General features: G+C 37.3%; 1 protein-coding gene across 1 annotated transcript in view; it reads left to right on the top strand.

Annotated features, from left to right (window-relative positions):
* The window catches only part of IRX3 (iroquois homeobox 3), a 42,365-nt gene extending 21,078 nt beyond the window's left edge, over window positions 1-21,287 (top strand). Inside the window, exon 4 of the mRNA XM_074293429.1 lies at window positions 21,159-21,287. Within this exon, the coding sequence (XP_074149530.1) occupies window positions 21,159-21,195 (37 nt within the window). The 3' untranslated portion in view covers window positions 21,196-21,287. The remainder of the gene's footprint in view (window positions 1-21,158) is intronic.
* Window positions 21,288-23,533: the final 2,246 nt, after the last annotated feature.

Genomic DNA, 23,533 nt, shown 5'->3' with positions numbered 1-23,533 from the left:
TTAAGTCTAAATTATCTTCTGGACCACTTGAGCAAGCCTAGCCTGATTTCAGGAACACTCCTTTCTTCTGAGCTCCCAAATACCTTTAACAAAGGGGGGGGGGGGACCCTTTTCATTCCACAACTGGAGATAAAAGGATTAAGATGCAAATGCAGGGTTGATGTAACTAACACTCCCTTGCAATGGACCCAGTCCATCAATCAACAAGTGCAAATGATTATTTATCAGATCTTTTTCCGGTTTTGCCCATGGGGTTGGGGGAAAAGAAGCCAAGAATCTTGGTTATCTTAGAGGGTATTTGTTGAGGGGCTGGGGGAGAAGGAGTGTGAGTGTGTGGGGCCAGTGGGAGAGAATGAAAGGAAACTGGTTACATTAGACAAATTTCAAAGCATCACAGTTTGGCTTAGAGTTGGCTTTGTTTTGCTTTCACTTGAGTGAGAACCAAACAAAAAGATAGAATCATAGGATTTTAGAGTAGGAAAGGTACTTAGGACATGATATTTATTATTGTCACACATTTAGGGGGAAAAAAGGCAGTTTTGTTTCAGATGATTTATGGATATACATATATATGTACATATATATATATATTTAAAATATATAACTAACTTTGTACAAGGTAGCTTCCTTTCTACGCTGGAATGTCGTTCTAAATTTACCTCTAATTCATTATGTGACCTTTAGTAAGACATGTGTTCTGAAGCCCTACTATATGTCAGGCTTGTTACTCCACCGAGCTAAGCATGTTGCTCCATCTATGGAATAGGGAAGTGCAATCCTGCTCAGTAACTCACAAGAATGTAAGAGGATCATAGCCAGAATGGTAGGAAAGGCTTGGAAAAGTGAATATACCGTGATACAGATCAGATTATGATGCCATGCATAAGAGAAGTACCAAGTAATGGAGAAAAATTTGGCTTTGGATCCAGAGGACTTACATTCAAGTATCAAAACTGCCTTAGGATCATGAAATGTTAGAACTGAAGGGACTTTAGACATCATTTAATCCAATCCTCTTTAGTAGCAATAGCCTTCCTTGTACATCTGGAGAAGCGAAGGCCACCAGAGGAGAGGTAGCTTACTCTAAGTTATACATTACAAGGTCACCTATGGGTACCAGATCTGGATTCGAATACATGCCCTAGGACTTTAGGTCCAGTGTTCTTTCTACTACACCACAGGCTGTCATTTAACGGTGTGAACATGGATGGGTCAGTTAACTTCTTTGGGACTCAGTTCCCTGATTTGTAAAAATTAAAATTAAACTATTCATACTACCTTCCTCACAGAGTTGTTGTAAGAAAAGCATTTTAAAAAACATAAAAGTGCCATGGAAAATTGGAATCAATCTTCAAATTATGTACCATTTTAAAAGAGATAAGGAAAATGCCCTACAATTGTCAGTGGCCAATAAGATTCATTGTTTATACTTCCAAACATTATTGCTTTGTCTCTTGGCCTTAGGAAGACCAAAGTTTGTTTTCATTTTTTCCCTCCATGCTAAAGGAAAGGCAGGGCCCAGGCCCCACATTCCACCCTAAATAAGGGATTGGAGGACCATTAAATCTAATTAGGCTGATTTTAAGGCTTTGAAAGAATTTTTAAAAAAAATTCTGTGGACTGTCTCCCCCAGGCAATCTTGCAATAACTAGTCAAGCCATGAACTCAGCTCCCAACTCACCACAAATCAGGGTCAATACAACTCAGCATCCATATTCATCAATTTACTTACTAGCTAGGCTAATGAGACAGTCAATTCAGGAATATTTGAGGATTGCTTATTCAGCTTGTAGATTATCCTGGGTCTTGGGTTCCCCTGCTCTCTCCAGCTGCCAACCTTTTGGGCTTTCCCCTGTTGGTGAGATCCTTCCTTCCTAGGAGAGAAATGAAAATGTAATTTCAGAAAACTCTAAAGTTTTGAGAAAGAAGGGAATAAAAAGGCCCAAAATAAGGTTTAAAATAATTTATGATTCCTAATGAACCTTCTTATCTCAGTCTTTTCATAAGCACAGATAACTGAGAGTTGGCCAAGTTGTCTTGAAGGAAGGAAAGAAGATATATGAATAATATCCCAAGGGAAAAAAAAAAAAAAAGACAGTTTGCTAAGTCCAGCCTAAAGAATAGCAGGAGAGGATTAAGTTCTTTCCAAGAACTCTTTAGAAAGGAGCACCTGAACTTGATTTTGTGGCCCTGTGTCTCCAAGATGGAATCAAGATCACAAGTGTAGAAAACTAGAGGTAGTAGTAGTAAAGAGAATAAGTTTAGCTTCCACTTTAACTATGGTCTTCACTTTCTTCCTCTAACCATTAGCATAGCAGTAGGGTTGTGCTCTTTTGAACAAGAGATCAGGAAAAGAGACAAATGCACAAAAATGAGATGATATCACTAAATTTCCCTAACCCTTCAATATACCACAAAGAAGAAAGAATGTTGCAAAGAATAAAATAATATTAATCTAAATTAACATATTTTCTATATAATCTATAATCCATAATGATTTACACACAGTTTAAAAATCACTTCTCTTAAAAAAAAATTTCCTCAGTCAGACAAACCAGGAAACAACTTTCCACCAGAAAGTAACTATGCAGGCTTTTGCCAAAGGATAAAGCAAACTGAAAAAAAGAAAAACTAAACTCTTCTATTACCACATCCTGTCATGATAGTAAGAAAATACTGTTTAAGATGATGGAAACTTGTCATTTCTATGGAAAATAGTTTACAGTATGTGCTTTTAAAAATTGCTTTACAATCCTAAATGGCTGGTGTGTGTGGGGAGGGAAAGCTTTTTTTTTTTTTCAATAACTTAGAAGAATCCTAGAGACTATTTAAAACCTTTATTGAAGGAAGTTTAGGATGAATGTGTGTAAGGATCAAAAAATGTCAGGAACTTGACAAAGGAAAAGACCTTGAATGGCTAAATGAGAAAGCCAAAGAAGGTTATCACTGGGAAAAGGGCATCTTTTTAAAAAATGGAAACATTGTCCAAGCAAAGAGAACAAAGAAAGCCTCAAGGTATGGCAGGTCAGGTGTGAGCTAGAAATTGGAGTTGGAAGAGTTCTTTTTAAGGAACCTTTGTATTAGCTTATGCCATAAAAGGTATAAAGTATAAAGTGATTGGACCAAACCAAGAATCAATGCAACCACTTGAAACTCAAGAGTACTCAAAAGGAACATTCAGGTATCACAAGGAAATGGTTAATGATTAGTTGGATTCTTTGCTTCAGTCTATTGAATGGAAAAAGGGGGAGACTAGAATGTTCCACTTATTCTCTTTAGAATTATTAGTAGTAAGAAGTAAAATGATGGGTGACACTAAACCAAAATCCTAGCTGCCTGAGAATTTGAAGAAACTCTTGGGAAGTTTAGGACCAGATAGACCCTAGTAAGGGAAATCTGCTTCAATTTATCAACTTTTAGTTTGACTTCTAACTCTTGGATAGGAAGCTGACAGGAGAGAAAGAGTAGGGATCAATGGTCATTTTCTTTGGATGGAAAAATAATTTTGCTTTTCCACTAATGAGTTAACATTTTCATGAGGACGCTGAGTCTAAAGGTTATTAAATTGGAGCAGGCTTCTGTGAACAAAGTACAGAGTTCTTTCCTGGGTTTTCTTTCTAATTAAAGCTATTTCAATTCTATTTGAATATCAGAATGAAAACCATTCTGTGTCTCTTAGCCTTAATAGGCCCACAATTTGACCATCTGATGATTTTAAAACTTCGAAAGTAGCAATAAAGCCTGGGAGAATGGAAAGAACACTCAACCAAGCATCAAAAAGTTTGAGTTCTTGCCCTAGCTCTACCACTTCCTGGCTATGTCATTTTGGGCACCTTTATAGTCCTCAATTTCCTTAGACTAGATCAAAGTTTTTAAAATTGTAAGTCATGATCCTACCTAAGGTCACATAATTAAAAGTGGGGATTGTAAAATTATGATTTATTATCAATAAATATATGATTTGTATACTTATTTTACATACTTATGTAACTGGAATCATATAAAAGATTATTGGGGCAAAAGAAGTTATGAGTGAAAAAAAATTAAGATTAGATGGATTAGATGATCTCCAAGATCTCATCTAGGTACAAAAAGCCTGTGATACTAAGTCTTGATGCTATATTCTATAAAGATTGTGATTTATTTAATAAAAACAGTCTTTTATGGTCAGCAGCAAATGTTGTACTGTGAAATGATGAGACTACAGATTATTGATGACTGTACCAACATAGTGGGAAAGAGAGGGTCCAAAGGTCCTTTCAGATTTAGGAAAGATTCTAGGAGATAAGATTTTAAGCAAGAAACTGGGAGAAAGGGTGGAGGGCAATAGGTTTTGACACAAATTATATGTAGTTTTTTCTCCCTTCTAACTCTGGGAAAGCACTTTCCTATAATAATAACTGATATATATATATGCACCATATTAGTAATAAGTTTAATGTTTACAAAGCCCTTTATATGCATTATTTCATTTGATAATTAAAACACCCTATTTGGCAAGTAATGGAGGTATTATTATGACACACACAACCCAATTTTACACAGGAAAAAATAATCTCAGAAAGGATGAGCAAATTGCTTTCGATCACACATCTAATAAATATCAGAAGATTTGAACCCATGAGTTTCTGAGTCTTAAGTATGGCTCCCTAATCAAAGCACAACTGCTTCTTCTTATAGAGGTAATCTGGTAGCATCTCCCTTTATGGGACTTTGCCCTAATTCTTCAAGAAAACATTTCCTAGCAATGTTTGCTCTCTCACAGTTCCATTAGATAATGGGCAAGAAAATGTTACATCTAGATTCAAGTGAGATAATCTCAGAAAAGACTAATTAGACTAATTAGACACAAAATATTTTAAAAAGCTATGGTGTTGTGAAGAGCTAATGATCATTTTGAAAAAGTTTCCCTTTCTTTCCCCTTCACTCTTAAAAATCTCTTTTACATTAATTTCACCTCTGATACATATTGAATGTATGATCTTAGACAAGTCATTTAGTATCTCAGTGGTAGAAGCACTTAGATTAATTACAAGGTGCTGAAAAGGTGCCAAATTGCATTGGTAAAAAGAATTCCCTCTATGAGTGAAATCACTGTCCAGTCTGTATTCGTATCTCTATACCTATAGAAATACCTCCTCAAAAAAAATCAAATTTTTAAAAATAGACAAAACAAAATAAGTTCAGCAGGGTATTATAGTTCTTAAATTGAATATATATATAAAACTATACACCCATAGAACCTCACAGATTTTTGCATTGGCCTCTTTCTTATTCTGCTTTGTATATTGAAATGGTTATTGGTAATTGTTAAGATCATAGTAAAAATAAAATTCATCTTTCAAAAATAAGAGGCTTTGAATCTGGAAAATCCTATTTATTCAACTCGCGTCTGAAACTTATTTGTTATGTGACTGAGCCTCAGTTTCCTCATCTGCAATATGAGAATATAAATAGTACTTAACGCGGGTTTTTGTAAAGCTCCAATGTTTGTAAAGTATTTTTGCAAACTTTAAATCTCTATATAAATATCAACTATTAATGTTCCTGAGTTTTAGGAACACATCAAATGTTTGTGTACAAATTATCTACTTTGTGTATTATTGATGGTACATTTGGGATCCCAGAATGATTTCCCTATGGCATCTAATTTGCTTCCATGCCAACTCCCTGATCTCACTGGGAGTGTGCTTGGTAATGTAAACTCATTTTAACTAGATTTTAACTAGTGGATACAATTAGGAAGGTGAAGCTATTTGTACAAAAAGATTATCAATAAAATATAATCCCGAAGGCTTTTACAATCTTGCATTATTCCCATCATTGCTTCCTTTTATTAGAGTGGATACTGAGAGCCAACTGTAAGCCTGTTCTGATTTTAAGACTATGATTTTATGAAATTATTTTGGGATAATTCAGTGCATCTTTCTAACCTGAAGCCCATTCTACCCATGGTTGCTCCTGCCAGATGGTGATCTAGCTTTCTATCGGTTAAGATATAGTCCCAAAAGAACAGAGTTTGGCAGGCAAGATGGAAGGAGATAGTATCAGAGAAGAGTATTATCCTAAAGGAGCCCCTAGTGCTAATCATGGAGGGCAGAATCAGGAGTTTTATTGCAATAGTCCCAAACTGAATTGTACATCTCTGCCTCTATCTTTCTGCTCACATCAAACCAATTCTTCCAGTCACCTTGTCATTAGCTTGTTATGTTGGTGATATTAGTTACATATGATGACAATTAGAGGTAGAATCTCCAGGCTTCCGATAGTATATTAAGGCAAAGCTGCAACTATTTTAAGATTTTAAGCAGATTTATACTTAGTGCTTCAAAGAATACCAACCAGTCAGGAAAATATGGTAACTGTTGCTTTAAATTATAGCTATCATTACTTCAAAAGGATATTCAATCAGAAACCACTGCAAACTAAAATATTTACATCTTCTGACACTTAAAAGCAGCAAGTGGTTTTAACCTGTCAGTCCTGGACATGTAGGTTACAAAAAAAAAGGCACCTCTCTGGTCCAAAAAGTAAAAAAAAAATACCAACACTTGCAAACCATCAGGAACCCCAAAGAAAAACACTTTTGAGAGTCTTCAGGTTATCCTAACCTCTTCCTTACTTCACAGGATGTGTGAAGCTGTCCAGGGTTTGGTACAGGTTCAAGAACCATAAGATGCTCAGGTGGCCTACCTAATTAGACAGAACTAACCAATTTTCTCCTCAGTGACCCTTTTTCAGACCAACAAAAAACCCCTTTTTATATGACCTCTGATTCCTCATTCTCATTTATTATTACTCTCCTTCTTTCAGTTTAGGAAGATGCAATTTTGTGTCTTGTGTCTTTGTAGAACAATGCATGAATAGAATAAGATAGGTAGGTGGGTCAGGGAATAAATCACAGAACAGATATCTGGAAGGGACTTTAGAGATTATCTAATCCAATTTCCTTACTTTATAGATGAGAAAACTAAAACCAGGAATTTATCAAAGGGCACAAAACAAAGCAGAAGTACATGTGGGGAAAAGCTCAATATGGCACTTCAATATTTTGTGTTTAAAATTCTATTAGCTTTGAAGGAAAAGTTCAGACTTCTTTATGGGCTTGTATGAAATCTTAGAATTCTTCATCAACTTTGGGGCAGAACCAGCTCTGACTTGTAGCTAATGTTTATAGCTCTGGAAATAAGTATGTATTTCTTTACCACCATTCCCAATGTCATGTTCTACATCCCCATTCCAGCAAGGGATGGAATGGTGCAGACATTAAAGTTCTCAAGATGGATGGAAATTGATGTTTAAGATTCCATCCCTGCTATCTTCTAGCAAAATAAATAGTCTTACTGCCCGGATGCATTATCTGTTACAAGTCTGGAGAAGGGGAATACATTATCCATTTTTTAAGCTCTTGGTTCTTACCAACCCTTTCATTGGCAAGCAGTCTCTGAGAAAATTGAACTGCCACGTAAATTGTTATGGCTCAGACTTGAAGGGGTTTGGACCAAGTGGCAAATGGGTCAGAAGACTTGGAGCCTGGACTTTTGAAACTCCTGACTATACATCTTTGGTAAAACAACTTTACATCTGTGGACTTCAGCTTAAATGCACATAATGATACCAATCCACCCCAGCTACTTTAAAAGAGTATAGGAAGACAAATAAGGAAATGAAGAAAATATTATGAAATTATGTTGTAGGTAAAGATTCAAGTTGGCAATGAGGGAAGAGGATCCATATAGAAGAAGAGAAGGATAATCAAGATTATGGGTTTTGGGGTTACAAATATCCTCATTGGAATAAAGGCCACTGAGGCACAAAATCAAAGCTACATTTTTCAAAGGCAGAAAATGAGTCATAGAAAAGAGAGCATACATCCTAGATTTTGCAGGATTGTCCCAATACTCCCATAAACCAAATGATACTCCAAAATCCTTTGAGTCATCATTTGTAGTTTAGAAAGCAGTGCTATAAGAATCAATGGGGATTGTATTTGTAGCTAGAAAGACATCTGGCTGTGTCAGAATCTGTGTCTGACTCTAGAGATCTCAAAAGGAGCATTACTTCATTTATTTAAACTTTTTTCCTTCTACTGGACTGTAAGTTTCTTGCAGGAAAGACTGTGGCTGAATATGCCACAGTATCTTTTGGGATTCTGAGCACATAGTGCACTTGATTGTTGATAAAAAATAAATTCTATCTATAAAGCTTTTAAAGCTAATTTTAAGTGTGAAAGTTAATAATACAGGAAGTTAATGACCAAGTCTCAAATAAACTTAGGGAGAACTCTGCATAAATGGTCTTTGGGGCAAAGCTACATATTTCTTTTCTGAAGAGTTAGAAATTCAAGAAACAAATAGTGCAAACACAGGATTTTTTAAAGTTCAGTAATGTGGCATCAAGATGTTATTTTTCAAATAAGCATCCTTTTCATTTATTTTACTGATGTTGTGCAGTGATTTATTAATTCTGTAATCAGCATCTTCAGAAAGCAGCTCAACAATTTCAAGGCATAGAGGAAGAAGTGGTTCTTAAATATGGGTCAAAACCCTATATGGGATCTCCTAACTGAATGTGGCAGTCATGAAATTTTGATTTATTATCAATAAACATTTGATTTGTATACAATTTTATATACCCAGGTCACATAAAAATTTCTTGGGGTCACAGATATGAAAAGTTTAAAAGCCTTGGTTTAGGGCACTAGTAGCAAAATATAGCTAAGAGAATCCAAGCTGAAATTATGGCCCATTTGCCCATATACCCAACTGATTGACAGATTTATCTTCCATTCCCATAACAGAGGAAGTAAATAAAATAAGGAGTCTTTTTTTTAAACAACATTAAGGAGTAAAACCCTAAAATTTTAGCATGAATAATAAGTATATTTATAGATGTAGCAAAAAGTACACAAACCTGAGAGTCAGCTTTGTTTTAGACATGTCATAATTCTACCATTTGATAGCTATGTGTCTTTGGGCAAGACATTTGACTTCTGAGACTCAGTTTTCCCATCTGTAAAAAATAAAAATGTTGGACTAGAGATCATTAAGCCACTTTCTAGATTGAAATTTCTATTCTTCTAAGTCATTATTTATATATCTTTAATGTCTAGATTCTGGAAGAGATTCAAACACATAAGTGCTAATGATGGACAGGCAGACCAGGGAGGAAATTGGAGGGGGTAGGGCAGAATAAACTCTTAGATGGAATAAACTATTTACCTAAGCCTCTTACCACCCAGGGGAATTCTGTATGTTTCCTTCAGATCATAAAATACCCGCCTAATTTAAGATAAAATGGTGAGAACGTTGTAGCTACACCACAAGCACTTTACACTAGACACTCTATATGATAAGTCATGGGGAATTTAAAAGGTTACTGACATTTTCAGCTATGTATCTTTTCATTAAAGGTAACTACCACTTTAAGCAAATTGTTTCAGGGACTGGAATGCAGCAATAACTGATCTAATTAGTGTAGGTTGTAATTTAGGAGGGTTCATTATGTCACAGACATTATGACTCCTGGGTATTACTAAAGGACTCATTTGTAGCCCTTGAAATGAATTTCTCATGAACACCCATAATGTCACCCCTATAACTAGTGTGCAGCTTTAAGATGATTTGACATATTTAGACCTCTGACTTTCTTGGGGATTAGATTTCTAGACAGTAGTAAACAAATCAGCAAACAGTACACTAGATTTACTCTCTGTTAAAAGAAAACATAACTTGATGGCCAATTTAGCCTGGAGTAGCCATTGAACTCTTCGACCTAATTAGGAGAGAGGCAATGTCCTTTCTAATGATAACCAAACAATCCCAAGCCTACAAAACTCAATTCCATTATTAAGTCTTTGAGCTCTCTACCAGGGAAGAAAGACAGTTAAAATACTATTTGGGTGTAGAAGTTATTGCCCTGATTGTTCCACTTCTATCCCTCCCAAACACTAAACTACACCCAGATTCACAGCAGGCTGATTTTCCAACTTGCAACTCTGTAACTTGAGTGGGAAGCTAACCTCAGAATAAAGATTCATTTTAGCAAATCTCTTTAGGTAGCAACTTAAGACAAGACAGCAAGCAACTGATTAACAACCAAGTGATTCAAGTGAGCATCTGTCCTTGATTTTTGTTTCTTTTTCTTTCCACATTGTCAGTTTCAAATGAATATTTTGTTTAAATAAAACAAATACCACCAATTTGTTTTGTTCTTTAAATTTTAGTTATATCTCTCTAGAGCCCAGTAAAGGCAGAGCTACAGAAGTAAAAATTTTCACATTAAAGTAAATGGAAGATATATTTTTGTGGTAATTTCTAAAAAAAAATTTACAAAATTGAAATAATGAATGAAATTTAAATGCTAACAATAGTCATGAAACTGATTGTTTTCTTAGACATACATAAAAATCCAGAATTCAAATTTGAATTTTGCAAGTCAATAAAAACTCTTATTAAGTACTGTGTGAAAAATATGGTACTCTATGTTTGTGCAAAGGTTTGTGGAACAGCAGTTACAAATATAAGTACAACACCCTCTTTTTCTCAAGGAGTTTATAAATTAGATGGATTTTCCATTTCATTTTCAGGTGGAATTGATTCCAGCTTAATTCTAATTGCTAGCATATTAATAGACAACAATATTTCACAGATTCATAAAGTGCAATTTTTTTTAGCACCTGATAGCCTTAAATAAAGTCTTGACCATGATAATTTTGAGGGGCAACTGTAAGAATTTTGAACTTGATTTTTATAAAAATCTTGGGAGGAAGGGTGAGTGTGCATTGTTACCCTTTTTTTTCCCTGATGAGAAAATGAATGTAAAGTCCACTGATCAAAGTCATGAAAATATGGAGTAATAAAGCTAAGGCAAAATCCCAAATTTTTTGACACCCCGATTTTGGGCTGCAGGACGGAAATGTTTGTTGGAGCTTTGATAAAGGGAAGATACCAGATCATAGTCATAGTTTTAGAACTGAAAGTAAGCCATCTAGTTCAAACCCTTCATTTTCAGATAAGTAAACTGAGGCCCAGAAAAGGGAAGGTATTTGCCTAAGGTCACAAGGGAAGCAGCAGAGTCAGGATTCAAATCCTGATCCTTCAATTTCCATTCTAATGCACTTCAATCTCTCAGGTCCCTTCTGTCTGTCAAACTAGTTTTTAGAGCTTTGTTATATGACTAGAAGTTGCATAAAAATTGAGGTGCTGCTTGTGGCTTTTTCTTTTAAAATGTAGCAGAGATTCAGAACTTATTTTCCAGCTGAAGACCTTCTTTCTCTAATGCAAGTACCATAAACCAATCAGTTGTCCTGAAGCTTCAGCAAATTTATAAGTGGCCATTAATCTGATTAATAATTGGTTTGCTGCCAAGTTAAGTGGCCCACTTGCTGTTACCACTAAGTATATTCTTAATGTATGAGATTTGATCCCATTACCTGTCTTCTTGAATGGAAATATGGGCAAGTAAAAAGCTTAGTTATATAAGTTGAGAGAAGAACCCAGAATTAACTGAATCTGCTTGTGTGAAGTTTGCTGGTGAAACATATTCCTACCTATCCTTTATCCTCACCCCCCCACCCCCACCAAGTTGATTTCAAACATCTGGCAATGGAGTACAGAATCCACTTCTCTTAAAATAAAAGTTGAAAAGAAAGAAGGGTTCAAGGGCTCTTAGACATTTTGCTTCAGGCAATTCAAAGTTTCACCAGCTTGGGGCAGTATTTGTGATTGGCAGGTCAGTTTTTGAATTGTGGTTGTGTTAGCCAGATTAAATAATAAGGCAGAGATTGTTTTTATATCTAATTTTTTTCCCTTCCTACTACAATTTTTTAGAGAATTTGGGAGATTCAAACTTTTAAACAGATCCTTATTTCCTGGCCATCATACCTTCTGGGCTCCCTAATTAAATGGACATTTTGGCTAGTTTTTAAAAAGTGTGGGTTTTTTTTCTGTTTTGTTTGTTTTTTGTGTTTTTTAAAATCTAGAACAATGGCAAAAAGTCATGATATTATACTGGCATGGACATATTTTCAAAAATATCCTGAAGATCGTTTGTCTTTGCTAGTTGCAAACCAGAATTCCTCCAGCTGATTTTTATTAAAAATATAAGTTGCAGAAATGGTAAATTCAGTCCAAAAACTTGCATCAGCTGCTTGATCTGATAGATTGAAATGAAAATTTTAAAAAAATTTAAAATTCTCCCAGGATTTTCCAGACTTTTTCTGTATTTGCCAGATTGTGATCTAATACCAGAAATGTCTTCAGGGATGTTTATGGACCTAGTTTGGGTCCAGTTAAAGTTATTTAAGGCAATCATGTTACACACTTTCCTAGTGGCATTTGGACCAAATCAAAGCATATCAATAATCTAAGCCTCGTGCCCTGGACACTCATGCTAAAATAGCAGCTGCTCATTACGATCTAGCACTTTTTAAAATCTGCCATATAAAAAGAAGGGAAACTTTAAGGAAAGTTCTTTAAAGAGGAAGAATAGAGTAGATTTGGGGAAAATAAATTCTGATAAATCATTTCCCTAAATATGAACTCAGCCTTATAAAGAGACTAAGTATATTAGACGTTTTTCTTGTAACCAACATCCAGCTGCTTCTTCTAAAGGTTTCCAGAGAACATAAATATACTCTGTTTCTGAAATACTCCAAGAGGGACTATTCAAGCTTTGCTTTTTAAAATCCTGTAGAATTATCTAATGTCTTCTTGTCACTCCTTGCACAGAAGTCTCTGTGGGTTGTACAGATGTGATTTCAACGCAGTATTAAAGAGGCATAGTGCCACTGCCCCATTTTCACCAGCTCTTGCCATATACATATGTAAAACAGATTAAAGTTCTAGGGTGTGTGTTATTAAGCTTAAGGTTTTTCAGAATTTCTCCCTAGATTAAGCAGAAGAGCATGAAAATAACTTCAATGGAGGCCATAATTTAGAGTTGATACTTGTTTCAGAAGATGATAATTTTGAGGGCTTGGAAACATCTGTAGTGTGAAGGTAACTGTCATTTCTCTTCTTAGAAAATGTCCTATTGAACTGGCTGCCAGGTTATATGCTGAAGACTATAGGTTTCCACTTCACATTGTACCCCAAGGGACTATTTCAAACAAAAAAAAATTCCACTTGGACACCGTTTCTGTCATAACCCTTCAGCTTTGTGAAGTATTTCACTTAATATTTTTAACATCTGCAAGGCTGAGGGCAGTCTAGTCATGGGAACAGAAACAAGTATGCCCAGAGTAATAATCCCTTAAATTTACAAAGTGTTTTATACTTTCCAAACCACTTTCACACACATTATTTAATTTGATCCTCATGACAGTGCTGTGAATTAGGTAGGGTAGGTTTATCCTAGTTTTATGAATAAGGAATCTGAGACAGGCAAAGTGAGTTGCCCCAAATAACACAGCTAGCAAGAGACTAAATTAGAACTAAGATCTCCTGATTTTTGAACATCTTAGACTTTTTAAATTGAGTCCAGTGCTCTTTTCCTCCACCAGAGATATAAGTCCATAAGCAGGCCCATACTTCCTTGGAAGGAGTGAGCTGTGGACATATGTGGCCCTCTTCTATCAGTGAAAAACGCTACGGAGCCAGTAGGTTCAGAGGGACACCAGAACATACTACTTCCATTGTAAGAAGGGCATCACAAATTTAGAGCTGTTAGGGACTTTCAGGGTTCTAATCTAACTTCCCTTTCCCCATTTTACAGATGAGAACACTGAGGTATAAAGAAGTGATTCCAAGGCTCCTTAATCAGCCCTGAGAGTTCAAGAACATTGGAGATCATTTCTGAAGCTCTGAGCTAACATGTGGGGAGGAGGGGAGGGATGTCGACCCTACAATATCTCAGATCTTTTTTTTTCCCCCAAACTATGTCACCTCAAGTCCCCGAACCTATACTTCTGACCCACTTTAACTTAAAGCAACCCTTTAACACTTTTGCCGAATTGTGAACTAGTCAATTCAAATTTTTAACCCTTCATTGGGTGTAGATGGCAATTCATTCCTACCCTTCCCCCCACTCCTCTTGTGAAGAGTCTACCCAATACGCTAAATCTTTCTCTAAATCCCGAGGCGGGGAGGAGGAGGGGGTGGTGACAGGGACCTAAGGCAACTGAAGGAAAAATTCAGAGATGTTAATATTCTCTCAAATTTATCTATTTCAACACCTCCCACCTTCCCTGTTCTAGATGGGACAGTATCGGAGATGGCCCTGAAGGCTGGGTCTTAGTCCTTTTTCATATCCTGGTCTTTAGTGTGTAAAGCTTCTTTATCCCCTGAGACGGGTTGACGCATATAGGTTTTGTTTCTATAGAAGAAAGAGAATTAGCCAACCGAAATTAGCCATCTTTGTCTGTATCTCATTTTCACCTGCTTTAAGCTTCCGGTCCCCCACCTTACTCTCACATAGCCCTTCCAACATCCCCTAAACTGTTCCGTCTTTCTAGGGAGTTCTCTTGACCGCTATTCTCTGCCCAATGATTCCTCCCCCAGGCAGCTAGGACCGCCGGTTCCCGAGCCACTGCGCGGTGGGCCTGAACCCCCTGCTCCTGACTCGGGCCTTTCGGCCGGGCTGCCTGGCTGAGCTCTCCGCTTCCGCAGCTCTCAGCGCCCGCCCGCCTCTCTCTGCCTCTGGCAAGCGGGCCCTTTAAGCCGCACACTGCGCTCCCGTCTTTATGTCGTTATCAGGACTCCCCGGCCTGCCCAGGTGCCTGCTCTCATTCACTCAATTATCGTCTTCGCAGGACACAATGCTCTCCTCTGAAAGCCTACATTGTGGGGAGATAGAGACACTTTCATGGCAAGGCTTCAGAGCTAAATCCTCTTTTGATACTGTCAGAAACTCCCCGCCAAGCTGACACTGTATGTTAGAGGGAAAAGGGCTCACCGTCGCAGAAAGCTGAAATTAAATTAAACAGGATATTAATACCTAGTAGTTAAGGAAACGATATTTCCTTTTTGATTCTACTCTCAGCACCGGAGCCAAAAAATGCGTGCCAGCCTGGCCGAACCAGCCTAGCCTTAGGTTTTCTAGAGCAAAATACCGACAAGAAGTTGCAGCTGGTCCCTCCCCGAGTCCTTCCCCACTTCTCTCCTCCCTCCATGATGCTCCCTCCCCTTTTATCCTCCTCCGCCAGCTGTGGCCCTCCCCCTCCCCCTTCTTGTCCCTGCCCCCATTGCCTAAACACCATCAGTTTCTCTGCACGGCGAGGATTCCAGATCTAGAACCACTATGTGCAGAAAATAACTTCCAGGCTCTTCACTCTTTTGATTCTCCCCATCTACCCCCCCATACTTATTTCCTTTATCAAATTGTTTATTTTGAGCATACAACCGTTAACTGGTGGTAGAAGAGTTGGCTGTCCCTTTCTTTGTTATAAACTGTTTCTTTAAAAACTGTTCATAACATCCACCATGTGTCTCATTTATAGGAAATAAAAAGGAACTTTCTTTCCATTTGTTCTCCCATGTGGCCCAAGGATGCACGGAGGGTTTTAGTTTATTCTTCTTTATTAGATTAAGTGGAGATCAAATTCCTGTTGGAGTCACAGTAAAATCAACCCTGTTGTGATTCTTCATAGTTTGCCAAATTGGAGTGAGATGGGTGCCTGATTTATAGGTTTTAAAAAAATGTTTTGAAGCTACAACCTGTGGTTTCATTCCCTATAAGGTGCATGTCCTTGGCTACTTTGTGGTCTTAGAAAGTTTCTTGGGATACTATAAGGTGAGTTATTTGCCCAAGATCTCTCAGCCATTATCTGTCAGAAACTATAGCACATAGGCTTGGAGAGAGAGAGGAGGAGGGAAGGAACTGCTGTGTTATCATCCATGACCCATGAAAGTAGGGCAGGACTGAAAAAACAAACAAAAAAGCTATCCAGAGCATCTGTGGCTAAGATAATAGTGCCTCTTAGACATTTTGGAACAACTGGTCATAAATCATTATCATTATCACCAACAATAACAACAAAGTATTTATTAATAGATTACTGTGTATGAGGTTATATGAGGCAGTGAACTCAGAGTATGGGATAAATTTAGTACCAAAGCCATCTTTGGTTTTGCTTTTAATGACTTTCATAATCGAATCCTATATCATGGAATATGAGTTAGAAGGAATTGTGGAGGCCATCTCATCAAATCCTAATCAAAACATGGTTCCCCTTGACAACATTCTTGACAAGTCATGAAGCTTGGGCTTGAAGACCTCCCTGACAGCTTTTGAAGACTTCTTTGTGCTGTGAATAGGAAGAGTGGCTCAGTTTCACTGAATTTCATTTGCTCAGTCCACTGAAAGGAATGGATAAATAAGATCTTCCTCCCTAAAAGGGGAGAAGTCTGAAGCTGGAATTAAAATGGGATAGTGATAGGAAACTATCCCAGAGAGGGACAGGGACAGAATTCACGGCCAATCTCCTGAACCTACAGGTCTGCTTTATTTTAATAGTTCACCTCAGATTAACTCTGGCTAATGCTCCTATCTTTGGTTATAAGTGATCCTTCTTGTCTGAAGTGGCATATCTCACATCTCTATATTTTTGCACAGATTGTCTCTCATTCTCTTCACCTCTACCTCTCAGATCCCCAAACTTCCTTCAAAATTAAGCTACTCCTTTTACAAGGCTTTTACTGATACCAAACATGGTTAGGTCTTTCTCCTAACATAACTTTGCATATATTATTTATTTACTTACTTAGGGACACATTACTTTCCTTAAGTAGAACAGAAGCTTCTTCAAATGCAAGAACTGTTTTTGTTTTTGTCTTTGGATCTCAAAACTTAATACAATTCCTAGCACATAGTAGCTATTTAATAAGGGTTTGTTGAAAAATGAAAATGAACAAATGATCCTATAATTGCTAGGTATTAGGAATAAAAAAGAGGTAGAACACTGTTCCCACTTCATGGAACTTCTACTGGAAAGGCAGGGTTAGATATAACAGAAAAAAACCTGGTCTGAGAGCCAGAAGATGTAGATTTGGGTCCTAGCTCCATAATGGCATGTGGCCCTGAGTGAATCATCTATTTCTGAGTTTTAGTTTCCTGATCTGTAAGATGGAGATAATCATCTTTGCATTACCTACTTCATAGGTTTTTTATGAGAACAATTCCTTGTAAATCTAAAACTACTACTGAAATGTAAAGTAGGAAGCAGGGAGCAATAAAGACTCTAATCAGGAAATTTCTATCTCTCTCCAAATACTCTGACCTTAAGACTCCCTCTCTCATCCCAATACCCTATTCCTAGCTCTTGTCTTCACTTCCAGGTCATCATGGATTATTCTTCCATTTGCTCTGTGAATAAGGGAATATGTAGTTCTGATTTATTTTACTTACCTGAATACTTCCTGATAGGAAGGATGGTTTGTTCATTTATTCATTCATTTCTTTAAAATTCTGTTGAGCTGCCAAATACTTTGGATTTATCCATAAAGCTAAACTTTTCCTCACTTCTGTGTTTCTCTTATTTAATAAAAGATACAGGAAGAAAGAAAAAGATACAAGAAAGAAAAATGCCCCTTCTATTCCACATCTGTAAATGTGTTCTTCAAATTTGTTTTCTAGATTCTATTAAAATGAGCTTCTCTGACAACATTCTGGCATGGAATACTGCAGCACTGAGAAGAGTAAAAAAAATTGATCCTCCATAAATCAGTACGTTTCACTCTAACAAGTAATTATATGATTGAAACAAGCACTATAAAATGGGCTGACAACATCTGACTTTTGCGGCTCTCACAGTAATAAGACTAAACTTTAGCATCAGATGGTTTATATTTTGTGCTTTTTTTTTCAAACAAAAATAAATTATATAAATCCATGAAAACATCAAGTACAACTGGCAATACAGATGAAACAGAAGAAAAGGCAGCAACAGCAGCAGCAGCAGCAGGGAGTGGTCAAAGCGAAGATGCATTGAAATTCTCCTCCCAAACAGCCAAGAAAGGGCACTTTCAGGTTCCCTGAAAAGAAGGTTAGAATGAAGCTTTCTCACATCCTCAGTTTCTGGCACTCAGTTGGCTCTTAGTGAAAGCTTTTTGAATGAATGGATGAATAGGAGGTATGCTAATAATAATGGGAGCACCAAAGCTGGAAGATGTATCAATATTCTGGCATTCTACTAAATTTTTCCCTTTTTTGGTGGTCATGGTAGTAGAGTACTGAACTATATGTCTATGAATGTGGGAAATTCCTAGTGTGGAAACTACCTTTGCTATAGTCTTAGTTGTTTGGGGCCAGTAGCATAAGGTTGAATTAACTTGCCCTGAAGTCAACACAATTTGATCTTTCTGGCTCCAATGTTAAGCCACTATTCACTATGCCATCCTTACTCTGTTTGCCTCAGTTTCCTCAACTGTAAAATAGGGATAATAATAACTGCATTTACCTTGCCAGGTTGTTGTAAGGATCAAATGAAATCATATTTGTAAAACTCTTAGCATAAGGCCTGGCACATAGTAGGTGTTAATACAGAAGCTTTTTACCTTTACTCCCCATATCCCTTTGTCCAAGATCACCCAGGTAATAAAGTAGCAGAATCAGAATTGCAACTCAGGACCTCTGACTCCAAGTCCACTGCTTTGTCCATTATACCTAGGTATCATGGGGAGTTTGAGATTTTACCAATTTAGGAGGCAGGTTATGGTGTCCCCAATTCTTATCACTGTTGTTTCAAAAACAACAACCACAATAACAACAACAACTGCAAGCTAGGGACCAGCAGCACTTCCCTGGAGATTGACTAGATCAACATGATTTGCAGCAAAGAATGGGTATCCTGACACTTCTCCTGGCCAACCAGATGTCTTTCTTTCCCTTGCTTATTCCTGGGTCAATCAATGATGAGCACACGGAGTGTCAGGCATGAGGAAATGTTTATTGCAGAGTTATAAACCTTTGAAAACAGGGGGTTGATAGTGGAAATGGAAACACATACAGACCATTAAGTGTAATGGCTTTCCTGGGACGGCTGGGCTGCAATAGACATAGATCATATTTGCTGATAGGATACAGAAGTTGCCAGGCTCTTTAGACCTCTCCAAACCCTAGTGGCTGAGTAACAGGACAGTGAATCTTCCCCCTCTCCTTAACCCGCTTCAGGGTAAATTTCCAAACCTATGAACCTTCTTGGTAGCCACTCTGGTTAAAGCACCTCATGTCTCTCGAATCTATGTTCTGAGAATAAGGGTAGAACTCACAGCAGAAACAAAGATTCTGAGCAATAGATAAGGTATCCATCTTAAATCATAGGATCATAGATTTAGAATGGGAAGCAATTTAGAGGTCACTTATTTCAACATATATTTTATTAAGGTTTAGAGAGATTCAGAAATATGGCCAGAATCACAGAGAGGTAGTAAGTGACAAAGTTGGGGCTCAAATTCAAATCTTCTCATCTCAAATACAGTTCTTTTGTCACTGTACCATGATGCAGTTCAAAGAAAGACTATCCCATCCATGGATTTGTTCATCAAACAATGAAATGCAGTATTGCATTTTGGAACCAGACTTCTTTCTTGGTAAGGAAAATAGTGGCCAATGTACCTACTTAGATGTCTGAAGTGTGTTAAACTTATCATTTCTAAACCCACCTCTAAGTTTAGTAATGGCGTCCAGACAGCCCAAGGGAGCCATTCTGGTCATAAGTCTCCATAAGAAATGCAATCCAGAATGACGGCTGCCATCTACCCATTGGAGTGGAAGCTGATTTGCACAAGATTGTTCAAATATTCTTCCACTTTCCCCCAAGGGGCAGCTGTACTAAAGAATTCTTATCTGATGTACCGTGGCCTCCCACTAACCACTTGCCATTATTACCATTTCTGATTTAATAGTTAACACAAGGCCTCCCCTGGCAGCCCTAGAGAGCAGACTCAAAATGAAACAAAACTGTAAATCTGCAATTATTATCTTTTCTTTTCTTCTCCTCTTCCCTCCCCACCCCCCTTTTGGCAGACAGATGACATGAACAGGACTTAGGGAGTTAATATCTGAAGTGCCTTTTTTAATAGGACTAGCTTCCAGTTTCTCCATCTTTTGTGCAAGTTTAATAAAATAAATTTTGAATATCAATAAAGTGCGTTCTATTTTTCTTGGCATGTCCCTGCCTTGCTATATCCTTCTATTGCAGAAGTCATGCCAGAGGGAGATCACTTTTCCACAGTCCATTGAAGTGGTGCCATAAGGCCTGGAGATGATTGGCTAAAATGCTCCAAAGGTATTCAAATTTCTTTAAAGATGAAATTCAATTTATGTGCATTTATATTACAATGTCTGTCAGGAAGAAAGGTTATAATCACCAGCATATTTTAGATTTACATTTTCTTCTGTACATGAGGTAATGGTATTAGAAGTAAACTATGAGGTTTAGAGTTGAATTGGATGTATGGCCCTATTTTCATTGCTGCTAAAAGCATGTTTTTGAAGTTCTCAAGGAAAGCATATGTTAGCATATGTTAGGGAAATATCAAGAACAGGAGGCTGGGTGGTTAAGTTTAAAATATTTGTCTTTTTTTTGACCGCCCCATGTGTAGTACAGAGAATCTTTCCTTTTCCTCAGTTCAAGTGAAATGAGTTTAGGGGGTCTCCGCATCTGAGATGAGATTCAGGGCTAAGGCAGTCTAATCTGGTGGTGTCAGTAGGAGCTTCCTCCTTTCTCTCCTAACTTTTATCCTCAGGCTATCCAAACAGCCTATCTCCTTATAAACTCAGCTTCCTGTGGGGATGGGGATGGGAAAGGGCATTTACCATATATGGTTTCTCCTAAGGAACTCTATTGTACTTCTCATAATAATGATAATAATAGCTAACATTCATATTGTACTTTGTGGGCAGCTAGGTAGTACAGTGGATACAGTACCAGTCCTGGGGTCAAAAAAATCCTGAGTTCAATTCAGCATCAGACACTTTGGTCAAGGTATTTAACTTGCCTCTGTTTCCTTATCTGTAAAATGAACTGAAAAAGGGAATGGCAAATCACTCCAGTATCTTTGTCAAGAAACCCCCAAAAGGGGTCATAAAAAGTTGGACATGACTGCAAAATGACTAAACAAATATATCAATTCAAAGTTTGCAATACACTTGATAAATCTTCTTTTATCCCCATTAAAAACCCTATAGGGTAAGAGCTATTGTTTTCTTCATTTCAGAAAAGAGGAGAGGCCTGAAGAGACTTACATGAATTGATGCTGAGTGAAATGAGCAGAATCAGGAGATCATTGTACATGGCAATAAGAAGACTATATGATGATTAATTCTGATGGACGTGGCCCTCTTCAACAATGAGATGATTCAGACCAGTTCCAATGATCTTGTGATGAAGAGAGACATCTGCATCCAGAGAGAGGCCTGTGGGAACTGAGTGTGGATCACAATGTAGCATTCTCACTCTCTCTGTTGTTGTTTACTTGCATTTTATTTTTTCTCATTTCTTTCCTTTTTTATCTGGTTTTTCTTGTACAGCAAGATAATTGTATAAATATGTATTCATATATTGAATTTAACATATTTTTTTACCATGTTTAACATATATTGCATTACTTGCCATCTAGGGGAGGGGATGAGGGAAAGGGGGAAAATTGGAACACAAGGTTTTGCAAGGGTCAATGTTGAAGAATTATTCTTGTATATGTTTTGAAAATTTAAAAGCTTTAATAAAAAAAAAGAAAAAAGGAAACAAAAACAGAAAGGAGTTAAGTGACTTTGAATCATACAACTAATGTATCCGAGGCAAGATACAAATTCAGATTTTGCTGATGCCAAGTCCAATGTTCTGTGCTAATCACCATGCAGCACTACTCCTCCAGTATTGAGTTTCTTCTCAGTTAGCAGCCTCAACCATAAGTATACAGTGGATTTCCTGGCTTGACTGTTTTGACCATAAGGAAGCATAATATGGTGCAATGAAGCCTGGAGTTGAAGTCAGGAGCCACCTGAGTTCAAATCACAGTTTGGGCAACTATTAACAATGATCCGGGTCAAGTCATTTGTTTCTCTAAGCCTTAGTTTTCCTATTAGCAAAATGGGAATAACATTTGTACTATCTATGTCATTGAATTTTGAGGGAAATGATTTATAAACTGGAAAGTGCTATATAAATGTGTTATTAAAAATAATAGCTCAATGGTTAAAATGGTTCATCTTTTTGCTACACATAGTAAAAACTTGAAAATAAGTCCCAATTTCCAAGAAATGCTCATACCCAAGTGTAAAAATGGTATGCCTGGGAAATGATTTGTGAAAAATATCTGTTTGCTAATGCATTTTCTTTGATAGTTTCAGATAGAAACTATTTCTACTTTTTATTTTCTCTACTCTCTACCAAGAAGGATTTAGATGTCCCTGTCTCCTGGATGTTTTTACAAGGCTTCTGGGGGAGTCCTGTGTTGGTTTTAGTAACATTTTTTGACTCCAAACTTTAAATTTGTGTCATTTGGTTTTCCTTTCCAATCTCACAGGTATTACCAAGACTTCCAAGACTGGAATATAGCCATTCAAAAAAAAAAGACCTGCAAAGGATATAGCAGATAGATATGCCAAGAATGAAGACCTTTAGTTCATTCAGTTAATAAACCTATATTCAATGCCTGCCATATACTAAGCATTGTGCTAAGTTCTAGGGGAAAGAAAGAAAAGGGAAAGAAGAAAGAAAGAGAGGGGAAAAAGGAGAGAGAGAGAGAGAAAGGAAGGAGGAGGAATGGAGGAAGGAAGAAAGGAGGGAGGGAGGGAGGAAGAAAGGAGGGAGGGAGGAAGAAAAAAGATAAAGAAAGAAGGAGGGAAGGAGAAAAGGAAGGAAGGAAAGAGTGAGGGAGGGAGGGAGGAAGAGAGGAGAGAGGGAAGGAGTGATGAAGGAAATAAGGAAGGAAGGAGAGAGGGATGAAAGAAAGAAGGAAGGAAGGTAGGAAAGAAGGAAGGCAGTAGGAAGAAAGAAAAGAAGGAAGGGAAGAAGGGAGGGAGGGAAGGAGGAAGGAAGGGAAGAAGAAAGGCACAATTCCTGTCCTGAAGGAGCTTGCAATATAATGAGGAAAGCACACAAAAGAAAGCTGAACAGGGTGGTGAACAGTTATCAGTAATCATGGAGCCTAATCATAAGAATGTAGCTGATGGAAAATGAAGTCAATTGGCCTAGGAGCCCCTTTAAATGAAGGCTTTGGGAGGAACTCCTTGCTTTGCCCTCCAGTCTGCTATTCAGAGAGGGCAGAGGATTCTGATGAGATGTGAGCACAAAAGCTGTTTTACTCTCATAGAATGATGAGCTTTTGTTGGGACATAGTGGAATTCAGTCCAAGTTGTTCAGAACACAAGAAAGGATATTTAGTACGGAAGAGCATGGTATAGTGGAAAAAAGTATTCTGACCAGACTAAGAGGACTTGGGTCTCCGACTACCTGTGAGGTGTTGGACAAGTCATTTGAGATTTAGTTTTATCATCTGTAAAATTAATGAGTTGGTCTTTGAACTAGATGATTTCTGAAGATCTTTCCAGCTTTAGATTGTGATCCTATTGAAGTATGGTAGAGAGTATT

The sequence above is a fragment of the Sminthopsis crassicaudata genome, chromosome 2, assembly GCF_048593235.1.
Source record: "Sminthopsis crassicaudata isolate SCR6 chromosome 2, ASM4859323v1, whole genome shotgun sequence".
Taxonomy (NCBI): domain Eukaryota; kingdom Metazoa; phylum Chordata; class Mammalia; order Dasyuromorphia; family Dasyuridae; genus Sminthopsis; species Sminthopsis crassicaudata.
The sequence above is the reverse complement of the archived record's forward strand: the minus strand, read 5'-3'. Positions and strand labels throughout refer to the sequence as shown.